Source organism: Adiantum capillus-veneris, chromosome 19 (assembly GCF_014529385.1).
Source record: "Adiantum capillus-veneris isolate H3 chromosome 19, ASM1452938v2, whole genome shotgun sequence".
Classification (NCBI taxonomy): Eukaryota; Viridiplantae; Streptophyta; class Polypodiopsida; order Polypodiales; family Pteridaceae; genus Adiantum; species Adiantum capillus-veneris.
Window position 1 is genome coordinate 110,578,420 of NC_140949.1, and position 12,751 is coordinate 110,591,170.

The following is a 12,751-nucleotide window of genomic DNA, read 5'->3' on the forward strand; positions in this document are numbered from 1 at the left end:
CAGGTGAGACATTGGTGGCTTCCGTGTCCTGTGCATGGTCTTCTTCAAGTGTGACAGTTTGTGCAACATCCATCAAGCATTCATGTCCTTGATGTTGATCCATTACGGTGTGGCTCAAAGAATCATTTTCCATTATAAAATTCAAGCTGGACGTGCAGGGCTGCAAGGAACCCTCAGGAAGGAACGCGCAGGGCTGCTGTGAGAGAGAGGGAAAGAGAGAGAGAGAGAACCCTACCTGACCTGCTGGGGCTGCGCGCTCTGTACGTCCTCAGTCATTGCAGTCCGCCATGTGTTCAAAGATGGGCGCGCTGCTCCACAGAGAGAGGGATTAAAGTCCTGTCGATGCTCCTGCTGTGGTGCCACGCGAACAGAGGGAGGCTGGGCTGCTGCTACAGTCCTGCGAGAGAGAGAGAGAGAGAGAGAGAGAGAGAGAGAGAGAGAGAGAGAGAGAGAGAGAGCATCGGGGGGGGGGGGGGGGGGGAGCGATAGGCGATAGAGTGAGGTGGGGGGGGGGGCGAAAGTGAAAATTTAAAAAGGGAGGGGGGGTGGGCGATGGGGTGGGTGGGCGATAGACTAAAACTAAAACAATGAACGGAGAGAGAGAGAGAGAGAGAGAGAGAGAGAGAGAGAGAGAGAGAGAGATGAAAATGAAATGTTATATTTAACGTCTTTTGACGGCCAAAATGACATAAGAGATCAAAGAGTTACATCATGTACAAGGTTTGGATAAAAAGAAACACTATTAGAGCTGCAAAAGGTGGGTATCAAGAGCCCGAGGGGTACACATATAGTATCTTAGATAACAGATACAAAATGGTGGATATGTGTGTATTAGAATCCGAAGATGGCTCGCATTGGGCGGTACATGATCGTGTCATTGTTCTCCATGGTGAGAGTCGGCGCAGGGCGTCTCCCATGTTTCGCCAATATAGATCTGATCCTTTGTTGCAACCTCCTCTGGCAATGGGAGCGTCCCCTCATCTTAGGCGTTCAAAGGGGGGGCCAAGGGGCCAAGTAATAGAATGTGAGCTATGTTTGAGAGAGAGAGAGAGAGAGAGAGAGAGAGAGAGAGAGAGAGATGAAATGTAATAATAACGTCTTCAAAAGGCCAAAAGGACCTATGAGACCAAAAGGTTACGTGTGGTGAATCTAATACCAGGTCTGGGTACAAAGAGTACTAAGAACTGAAAAGAAAATGGTGGGTAGGGGTGGGGTGAAAGCCGATACAAAGGGAATACAAAGGGTGAGCTGATACAATGGAGCTCTCTGACTGTAGAGGCATCATATACATGTACATCAGTATCCAAAAGGCTATAGAGGTTCAATGTCCTCCGAGGTAGGCACTCTGTCGGGACGGCTCCTATGTCGGGTCAGTATGGTAAGTGCTACTATCTAGCTGTGGTGTGTGTGAGTGTGTGTGTGTGAGAGAGAGAGAGAGAGAGAGAGAGAGAGAGAGAGAGAGAGAGAGAGAGAGAGAGAGAGATCAAACTGCAGAGACCTTCCTGAAGACAAGTGTTCAGAATTTTTTGGCCTGGGAAAATCTAATCAGCAGCAGGCCTCTTTGTCTGAGGGAGTCGGTTTACCAGGCAAAGGTTTGGAAATACACTCTGCAAGTTTCAAATGCTTTCCTAACGAAGATATCAGCTGTTTAATTGTTTGAAAACCTGTAGGCTTTTTTCAAGGCAACTATTCAGCTGCTCCGAACGTGTGGCAGGCCCTGCCGCTGCGAATTTTTCCGCAGCAAGAGGTAAAGTAGATTGCTCAGGATCTCTCTCTGCTGTATGCTGAGTCTTTAGTTTATTCAACAGTGCTTCTGTTTGTTGACAGGAATATCGCCAAGCTTCACAAGTGAGCTCTTTATCTGAAACCAGCACAGAATCACAATCTGCTCAAAATACAACTGCCAATCATAGTAGCCACATGGGCTTTGAATCACCTCCAGGGAGGCATTTTCAGGCTTGGCCTGATCACAGTCCTAGAGCTGAGACGTCTACCAGCATGGATGGAGATGGGAAGGATGATCACAGAGTAAAGCTACTTCTGCTCTACAAAGCATTGCTTTGTTTGTTCCCCCTCGATAATAGGCATTTACTGTATTTGCAGCTGGAAAATGGGAGCCGGGGTGACCTAGTAGTAGCTTCTGGTTCCTCCGACCACGAACGTGGCAAAGTAACAGATTCCAAGGTAGTTTTTGCGCTTTCAACTTCTGTTGGATAAAGCTTCTTCTGCCATTTACCGAGTTTTTCTTTAAAATACACGGTTGCGCTAATTGCATATACATGGACAAGCACATACTATTTATGAAAATGTTTCCAAAGAATAAATTGTATCGCAAGTGCAAGATGAGCATTATTTGCTTGTGTGCAGGTTCTTAGACGTTTGGCACAGAATCGTGAAGCAGCGCGTAAGAGCCGCTTGAGGAAAAAGGTCTCTCTTTTGAACTGCCTCCTCGGATGTCGTCTTGGGGGTAAAGTGCACTCACTGTGGCAGCTTCCTTTTCAATGCAGGCCTATGTACAGCAGTTGGAGTCAAGCCGTGTTAAACTCAATCAACTTGAACAGGAGCTTGACAGAGTTAGACAACAGGTGATTTTGCTTTTGATTTCACTCCTTTACAACGCCAGGAAAAGTGAACATTGTGCTTACACTCAATAGTATGAATACAGGGAATGTATATGGGAGGCTCTTCTGGAGATCATAGCCACCCAGGTATTTTCTCAATCATGACATGCAAGTCATTGCACATTAGGGATGGGGAATGCAACTTTTCTTCTTGGAAATGTTTCTTTAAGTGGTGGGGTTGGGACCATAGTAACAGGGAATGGCCGTTTTCAGGTCTCCGTTCCCCGTTCCCATTCCAAGTTCCCGTTCCGAATCCCCGTTCCCTGTTTCAAACGTGAGTACCTGTAACAGGGAATGGCATTTTGTTCCGCGTTCCCGTTCCTGGTAACTATGGTTGGGACTAGAGACAGTTTCTTAAGAGCGGTGCGCCCCGCAACCCCCCCCCCCCCCAACACACACACACACACACTCCACCCCGGCCGCCAAAACCACCACCACCACAAACAAAGCCTGCTTATATTGGATCTCCTTCTAATTACTTGGCTCATTTGCAACACTTAATTAATAATAAACACTTCACAACTTGAAATAACTGAACTCAACAAGAAAGTGAAAGTAGAGAGAAAGAGAAGGTCAGGAGCAAGGTGCTCTTGCACGAGGGAGGTGCTTTCCCAGAATGGCCAGTGTTAGTTGGTAGGTGTTGCTTCACTATATTGGATGCCTAGGACAAGCTGTTGTGGTGTTTTAAGTCCTCATTGGCAGTGGGATGCTCTTGCACAAGAGAGGTGGTGGTCTTGATTAGTCTTCTTGGTCTCAAAAGTCAAATGTGCCTATAAGTAAGCATACCCATCCTGAGCATTTGCCATTATACCTTGAATTCTAAAGGCCTTTTGCATGAGGAATTACCTCTTCAACCCAAGGAATTATCATGTGGGAGAAAAGGAGTGAGCAGTTGAGCAGTTGGAGGGGCAGCGTTTTCAGCGGCAGAGGAGTGGTTGGTAACGTTTTTAGTGTTTTTTCCTGCGAAGGGCATGATTGCCAGTGGCTGATCCTTTTGGAGTGGTGGTGTACTCCCCCCAGTCAATCACTCTGGATTTTTTTCAAAAGGGTAGCTTTTAAAAAATGCTTGCCTGTGGATAGTCATAAGCCAAAAAATTACCTTTTTTAAAAGAAAAACCCTATAAGCCCCTGTTCACATGCAATAGGGCAAGCCTTTTGGAGTTGCTACTCTCTGTGAAGCTTGCTCATTCAGATGGCTCCGCCCTATTCAAACACCAGCTACAAACTAACAAGAGACAACCATGCTGATTGGAAATTGATCATGTGTGTGTGGTTCCCACGCAAAGGCTTGTGGGACATTGTTGACGGCGCAGAGACAAAGCTCGCGAGGTCTAGCAACAAACGGTGGACTTGACTTCAAGATGACGAGTATCTTCAATCATGTGTTGATTGGGATGCGAGTAGTGCGAAGGCAATGCCAACCATTGTTCAGACACTCACGGATAAATCTTTCTGCCAATAGAGACGTTGGAAATTGCCAGGTAAATGTGGTCAAAGCTTGGAGCTATGTTTGATCCAGACTCTATGATGTGAGCGGTCACCCTTCTTGGACAATTATTTTCCATCAACTTAACGTCACCACGAGACGTTTCAGCCCCAAAGCGTGAAGTTTCGACATGAAACATTTCACCCCAACTTGAAGTGGAGATTGAAATGTGGATTGAAATGCCAATATATATAAAACAAGAGACAGTATAGAGCGTAACTTCCAATGTCACAGTGATTTTGGTTTCACGAGATAAGTAAAGTTCTACCTGCTAAAATGAACTGCAACAAGTAGTTGCTTAATTACAAGACCAATCTGCAATTTGCAAACATAAGCATCGAGATTGAGCAAGCTACTTCAAAGTTTGAACAACCAATTACATTAAGTCACAAGTTACAACAAATTGACATTAGTAAAAAACCAGACCATTAAGCTGTCGAAACTCAACAAGCAAATGTAGATTCCAAAATCCAAAACAATTATGAGTCAGACTTGTATCGAGTCAATATAGAGTGCATGTCCCAAAACCAAAACCAGTTAGGCCATTCGCTTCATTGTAAGATAGCTTTGCCAATATCCCGCGCTTGAATTCGCTGCAATACCCTTGGACACAGGAGAGAGTCGAGTGGGAGCTTCTGAGCAGCCTCACCATTTGGCTCATTTGGAGAGCTAGATGCTTCTGAGCCTTTGAGGAATGATTGGAGCCACCAACAGAGACGGTATGAGCCATATGGGAGGAGTTGATCCACACAGTTTGGGGCTAGTAGTGTTGTGAGCGTGTCTCGAGCTAGAAGAGAGCAAGAGAGGACGCTCACAATATATAAAAGCTTGAAACTTGATCATGACTTTAATCTTGATTACATGACTTGATTAAGAGAACTTGATTATAAACTCGGATTACAAAGCTTGAAGGCAATACTTGATAACAAGACAAGAACTAGAAGAGGGCTTACCTTGTAGGGGCCTCACAACTGGTGTTGAGAAGAGTGAAGGGCTTGTAGCCCAAGACCTCTATTTATAATAGAGCTTAAGGAGATTAGGAACCTTCTAGGTTCTCCCTCAAGCTTAAAGAGGTTAAGAACCCTTTAGGTTCTTTCTCAAGCTTAAGGAGATCAAGAATCTTCTAGGTTCTTTCTTAAGCTTCTAGGACCTTCTAGATTCTTCTTCAAGCTTCTAGAACTTTCTAGAATCTTGTAGATTTTTCTAGAACTTTCTTCAATCTTCTAGAGTCTTCCACAACTTTCTTTTAGAATCTTCGAAAACTTTCGAAAATCTTCTTAGTGCTTTCTTGTAGGAAACTCAAGAAGACCAACTCTCAAGCATTCGAGACAGTAACCCCTCCTCTAGCGACGAGTTCCACAAGGAGCGGTTTTGCTTCTTGGTATGCAAGGCTTGATGGATGTCGATGGTACTCACGAACTTTGGATTAATGACAAGGCTCCACCACTGAAACATGGAAGACTAAAAGAATCCGCATAGACTTTGGAAAGTGGAGATGATATGTAATTGGATTCACATGGCCAATTATCTTGAATGGTCCAAGTCTTTGATAATCCAGCTTTTGAAAAGGCAAGATGAACATAGATCGTGGCGGAGAAGCCACACTCGATCCCCAATCTCGTCTAGTGGATGTTGCATTCGGTGTTTGTTTGCAATACTCTTATACAGAGTTACTGCGGAACAGTCTTTTGAGACCTTGGAACGTCGGAACGGCGTTCCGGCCGGTGGTGGGACGTGGAACGTTTCGGAACGGACAGACGTTCGGCAGGTGGGCTGTGACTGGAACGGCTAGGCAGGAATGCGTCGGAACAGCCGGAATGGACCAGAACGTCTGTCAACAGCTAAAAACGGCAGTTTTTTGAGTTTTTAAAAAAGTGACTGTTTGGGGCAGCCAAGTTGCCAACGGCCATTTACAGCTCCATAGCTTATATAAATGCCCCTTCTTCCCCCATTCTTCACAAATGCCTCAAGGTTGAAGGCCCTCTCTCCCTTGCTCTCAACTCTCAAGCCATAGGGCCTCAAGGCTCAAGCTGTCAACCTCTCTCTCTCTTGGGCTAACCCTCAAGGCTCAAGGCTCAAGCTCTCCTTCTCTCGGTCTCAACTTTCAAGAGGTGAAGCCTCTCTCTCAAACCCTCCCTCAAGCTCATTGCTCAAGCTCTCACGGAATCAAGCCTCTCTCTCTCAAGCTCTCGCTCTCTCTCACGGATAATCCATGGCAACACTCAAAAGGCGAAGGAATGGTCGTGGTGGGATGAAGTGACCTCGGAGGGCACCTTGTCGGCGGCGGGAGGTTCTCGTGCATGGGCATGCAAGCTATGCTCTTACACGCGGAAAGGAGGGCATGACAAAGTGAGGGCACACTTTCTTCGAGTGCCGGGACATGAGGTGAGATTTTGCACCAACGTAACCATCGAGAAGAGGAAGGAGCTCGAGGAAAAGGATCGGCAATTCAACCATAAAGCCAAGCCCGCCACGCAAAGGTATTGATCCAAAGACCCTCATTTTCCCTTCTTCCTCTCTATCCCGTTTAGGTCTTGGTGTATCTTCATCGGGTCCAATTCGTCGCCAAAGGACCCTTGCCACCTCTTGGGACCCAAAGAAGAGGAAGGTGGATGCGGCCGTGGTCGGATTCTTCTATCACGACCATATACCATTTGTCGCGGCGAGGTATGTTCTATGATTTATCAATCTTCTCTCTCATTTCTTCCATAATCGTCGTTTCCGCCTTTTTGATACTAACCTCTTCTATGTTTGATTGAAATAGGTCGGAGTATTGAAAAGTCATGGTGAAACGGATAGAAGAGTATGACACCGGCTATGTGCCGCCATCTTTAGAGGCTCTCCGAACCACTTTGCTCTATCGAGAGAAGGCTATCGTGGAGCAAGCAACCCTCAAATTCAGCGTCTTTGGGCAAAACATGGCATTTTTCTCATTGCCGACGGGTGGAGCGATACAAGGAAGAGATCTATCCATGGTTTCGTCGCATACTCGAGTGGAGATATTTACTTTTTGCACTCTCATGATACCACGGAGAGTGGCAAGTCCGCCGATGTCCTCTCTGCAGAGTGGACAGGGCCATAGAAACGATCGGTGAGCAACACGTGGTGGCCTTTGTCACAGATGGGGAGGCATCAAACAGGGCAGCAAAGCTATTATAGAGGGCCACTATCCGCATGTGACAGTGTGCTTTTTGTGAAACCGGCCTGTTCAATCCAAAAAGGGCGGTAGACTTTACTTCAAACCTTGATTTAGCTTTCACTCATTATTAGTCGTCTATTTTACCTGTGCTATAGTGACACAAGAGAGGGGAATGGGATACAGATGCTAGAATGCACCTGTATGAGAAGACAGACACCAGATTGGCCCCTAACTTAGGCGCCCCTTTCGGTATTTCTTTATTGTTTAAAAGAGGGAATATACGTTGTGGTTCTTTCCAAGCTGCCCCGTACAACCTTGGCTGAATTTTGACTGTTCTGGCTTGATTTCGGCAGCATAACTGTACTAGAACCCTTCACAGTCAGTATTCCCACGCATTGGCCGACTTTCCCGACGCATACGGGCACTTTGCAAAACGTGGCGAGAATCTGCAGCACGCTGAATTCTCTGTTTTCAGCCCTGAAAATGCGCCAGATCGCCTGTACAGCGGTCCCCTTGCGTCCCCGAACCTCCTGGGGGTATTAGGGTCCGTTTAGGGCCAAAACCCTAAACCTGCAAAAATACACAGCAGGCTGTAATTTACTGTTTCGGGCTCCGTTTCGCGTGCCGGTCGCATCCGTAGCAAGTCCTCGAGCTCCCGCACCTGTAGGGCTACTTGCCCTTTGAATCGGACGAGATTTCTGGCGTGAAACCTCTCCGAATTCACCTGTACCTGCGGGGGGGATTAGCCGCTAGCTAATCCAGTACCTGTGCAAGAGGCTCTTGCCTCGGCAATCGCGCATGAACCCACACAACTGTACATTGGTCAAATGAAGAGCCCACTAGAGGGGCATAACATACTGCCAAAGGGGAGAGAGAGGGCAGTGCGTAGCGTGCAGGGCATCACTCCTGGCACCGCATTGTGCATAAGAGGGAAAGCAAGCACTCCATAGCTCTTAACTTGTGACAAATTCTGAAAATCAGCCTCCTCTCTCATTTTAGGCGCCCCCTCTCTGGCAAGAGTAGCAGAATGCTCACAGAGTGCCACATGGCACATTTTCCGACTTTGGGCATTCCTGGCTAAAAATATCTCAACTGGTGCGTCAGTTGACTTTGCAGCAGAGCAACAAAATGTTCCCTTTGTCATTCCAGAGGTAATGACGTCAACACATTTTCAGGTCCCAAAATAGCAGTTCCCTAAATTTTAGGAGATGCTGCCATTGTATCTTTCTAGGTCATCCGACCCTCTTTGTACACTGCGGCCGCATCCAGAACTGAAATGTAGCCTCTGTAGCAAAGGATTCCACTTTGGCTAGTCAATGACCCCACTTTGGCTAACCATAGTCCTTGTCCAACCTTAGTGCTCTCTTGCCCTCAGGCCTGGACTCCCTCTGGACAGTTCCACACTAGCTATGCAATGCAGGGCAGTTAGATTTCCCGAGGGGTGTTTCCAAAAAGTGAAAGTAAATAGATAATAAGAAAAAAATCAACAAAAAGGATACAAATCATGAATGAAAGGCATTGTGATTTGAGGAATAAAGTCACGTAAGACCTTATTCATCCCATTCATCATATGTGCAACCGAGTTGGTTGCTCCCTGTTGTTGTTTAGTAGTCACACGCTGGTGACATACCCCCCTCTTGAAATCTCAAACGTCCTTGTTTGCATCTATGTCGTACATGCTTGCTGTCAACACTGATGTATTCAACACCTGTCGACACATATACGACACATACATGCTCATTGTCAACCCTGGTGTATTCAACACCTCGTCGACTCATGTATTGCCTGTGTGTGAACCCTGTCCCAATGACATAGTGGTAGCTTCGCACTCTGCCATTGCTTTGAGTCACTAACTTTCCAATGACAAAATGGTAGCTGCACATTTTGCCACTGTCTTATAGTACACGTTGGATCCCGTAACACTTTCGAGCATACCCAAACCGACAGTTTAAGAATGCAGTTACACATGTACTCTTTAATAGAAGCAATCACTGTATCCTTGACAAACTGACAAGAAATACTCACTTCTATATCACTAACCAAACTTTTGGACATTCCATAAGAGCAATTGCCAAACTGACAATCTGTATAGCTCTAACATTCATGTAACAGGTATTTCATTTGAGCTCACTTTAAATACCATGTACATCATTTGTTTCAGAAGCCATTGTCACACTGACAAACCATGTAGCTTTGAAACTCAAGGGGTCAAGGTAGGTTGCAAACCGAAGGCTTCCAAATAAAGTGATAACACAGTTGGTGACTCTGCAAGTTCACCTTCTTCCATCCACTTAGCATCCATTGGTGGATAGTTTCTGAACTTTACCAAGTAACGCCTAGCAACCTTGCCTTTCACTTTCCTTTCTTTGTGTGCCAAAATCTGTTCAGGGACCAAGATCTCGTCAAGTTCCTCGACTTCCGGCTGATCTTCAGCTGGCATATCTTCTGGCACATCACCCACATAGGGTCTGAGAAGACTCACATGAAACGCATTGTGAATCTTCCAACTGTCAGGCAATTTCAGCCTATATGCAACATCACTGATTATGTCGCACACTTGAAAAGGCGCATAGTAACGCATGCTGAGCTTTGGAAACAGTCTTTCCTTGCCCTTCATCTTCTTTAACCTTGCCTTTTCAAAGCGTAAAAGCACCCAATCACCAAGTGAATATACCACTTCACGACGGTGACGATCAACTGCTTTCTTTTGCTTTGCCTGAGTCCTTTCCAAGGCCTCTTTGACCTTCTTGTACATTTCATCCATGTCCTGAACATACTTATCTGCTTCAAATATCTTGTCCTTTGTATGCAGTATGGGAGGAACTTTCTTGCCACCTTCAACTATCTCAAAGGGTGCCTTGCCAGTTGATGAATGCACTGTATTATTGTATGCATACTCCACCAATGGCAAATACTGCTCCCACTTTCCTTTATGCTCTGACACATAGCACTTCAGCAGATCTAGGACAGTAGAATTTGCCTCTTCTGACTGCCCATCTGTTTGAGGATGAAATGACGAAGAGAATTTGAGCGTGGTGCCCATATTCTCAAACAAGCCTCTCCAGAACAAACTTGTCATGCGTGGATCACGGTCGCTAACAATCGACTGTGGCATGCCATGATATTTGAAAATATTGCTCATAAACAAGCGTGCCATCTGATCTGGCTTTATCTTCTTCCTGACAGGAATAAAATGAGCCTGTTTGCTGAATCTGCAAATAATGGTCCAAATACCATCATTTCCTGTCTGCGTTCTCGGAAGATCAAAGATAAAATCCATAGCAATACTTTCCCATGGTTTATCTGGAATAGGTAGTGGTTGCAATAACCCTGGTGCCTTTTGCCTGTCAAACTTGACCTTTTGGCATATTAGGCATTCTCGCACAAAGGCATCCACATCCCTTCTCAATGTAGGCCAATAGAAGAATGTCTCAACCGCTTGAACTGTAGCATCGATACCACGATGCCCTGCATACGGTGGGACATGACTCTCTTCCATAACTTTGCGTCGCAATGGCTTTGTGACACACAATTTGCCATGCATCGTCATGAACCCGTCTTTAAGAAGATAGTGTTCATGACGTTGTCCATCCATTAGCTGGTCGAAGACCCTTGCAAAATCTTCATCATTTTCATACTGTTCTCTCATATCATCAAGTGCATGATGATAAGGAATCGACACAACTGAAATTTGTGGCTTCCTTGACAAGGCATCAGCCACAACATTCTTCTTGCCTTCCACATGCACAATCTGAAAATGGAACATGGACAAGATATTTGCCCATCGCATATGCTTCTCAGATAACTTTGTCTGTGTCAAGAAGTATCGCAAGGTCTGATGGTCCGTTTGAACAACGAAATCTGCACCTAGCAGGTAGTGTTTCCAACTTAAGAGCGCATGAATCACAGCCAGTAACTCTTTCTCATAGACCTGCATGGTCATCTCTGGCCCTTGCAAAATTCTGCTCTCATAGGCTACTACCCTGCCATCTTGCATTAGCACTGCACCAATGCTACTACCGCAGGCGTCGCATTGGACCACAAATGACTTCCTAAGATCTGGCAACACAATGACTGGATTTGAAGTCATCTTTTCCTTTAAGAGATTAAAAGCTGAAATCTCTTTCTGTGTCCATCTGAAGGTGATTGCCTTCTTTTGAAGAGCATGTAAAGGTGAAGCAATCTCGGTGAAATTTCGGATAAACCTTCTGTAATAGGAGCATAGTCCCAAGAAACTTCGGACATCGTGCACCGTCTTCAAATTTGGCCATGACTTGATCGCTTCAACTTTTGCAGGATCCATTCTGACACCATCCTTTGAGACAATGTGTCCCAGAAAGTGAATCTCTTCTAGAAAAAACTCACTTTTCTTTGCATTGAAGAGCAACCTATGACTGCGTAGCTCTTTGAACACAATGGCCAAGTGATGCCTATGCTCCTCTTCATTCTTTGAGTAGATTATCATGTCATCAAAGAATGTACCAACAAACTGTTGGTGTGGACGGAAAATTCTGTCCATCATCCTATTGAACGTAGCAGGAGCATTTGTGAGACCAAAGGGCATCACTAAAAATTCGTAAAGGCCAAACGTCGTTCTAAAAGCAGTCTTGTGCACATCCTCTGATCTAATGCGGATCTGATGGTACCCACTCTTTAGATCTATCCTGCTAAACATAGCTGCTCCTTCTAATTTGTCCATAATATCATCAATTCTAGGTATAGGGAACCTATTCTTGATGGTATTCTTGTTCGGTGCACGGTAGTCGATGCACATACGCCATGAGCCATCCTTTTTCTGCACCAACAACCAAGGAATACCTAACAACACATCACATCTGTCCAGTGGCATGATGTAAAATTCTTCAGCATCTACATAGGACTGGATATGTACACGCAACTTTCCGATGATGGGCGTCACAGCCTCTGTATGGCCAGGACATGCCAAACCTGCCTCTGTTGTATACCCCATCTCTTCAGGTCTGATTCCCAACTTTGAAGCCAATTCTGGGGAAATAAAGTTGGCTTTGGCACCTGGATCAAAGAAGATAAGCACTGTTTGATCCCTGACCTTTCCCCATGCTCTGCAAAGCTCACTTGCATCTGAATTTGGCTTGTCGCCAACCATATCTGACACTAGACCAGCCATGGGCTTCTTTCCTTTCTTGTCTTCCTTGTCATCAGAATCAGCTGGCCTTTTCTTTGTAGGACAATTGTAAGCAATGTGGCCAGGCTGCTCACATATAAAGCATTTGTTCTCTGTCCTCAGGACCTTCTTTTGCTCTTTTGACTTGCGAGGAAAACGTCTTTTCCATTTCTTTGCTGGTCCCTTTTCTGATTCAGCCGTAGCTTTATCTTTCCCTACGTTGACTGACTCCCAAGTCCCTTTAGGAGCCTCATTGGGAACATGCTTCTTGGCTGAATTTTTCTTGCCTGATCCTGCCTTCACGCCAGTGTTAAATTCACAATCTTCTCCCTTGAGCAAACCATTGCCAGTGTTTGCCACCT

At 45.5% G+C, this 12,751-nt stretch overlaps 1 protein-coding gene across 1 annotated transcript in view; it reads left to right on the plus strand.

The window, feature by feature from the left end:
* The window catches only part of LOC147434656 (transcription factor TGA2.3-like), a 75,590-nt gene that overhangs the window by 35,371 nt on the left and 27,468 nt on the right, over positions 1-12,751 (plus strand). The window contains exons 2-8 of the mRNA XM_086491108.1: positions 1,495-1,592; positions 1,671-1,747; positions 1,828-2,028; positions 2,104-2,184; positions 2,368-2,427; positions 2,508-2,585; positions 2,666-2,708. Coding sequence (XP_086347234.1) covers positions 1,495-1,592; positions 1,671-1,747; positions 1,828-2,028; positions 2,104-2,184; positions 2,368-2,427; positions 2,508-2,585; positions 2,666-2,708 — 638 coding nt within the window. The remainder of the gene's footprint in view (positions 1-1,494; positions 1,593-1,670; positions 1,748-1,827; positions 2,029-2,103; positions 2,185-2,367; positions 2,428-2,507; positions 2,586-2,665; positions 2,709-12,751) is intronic.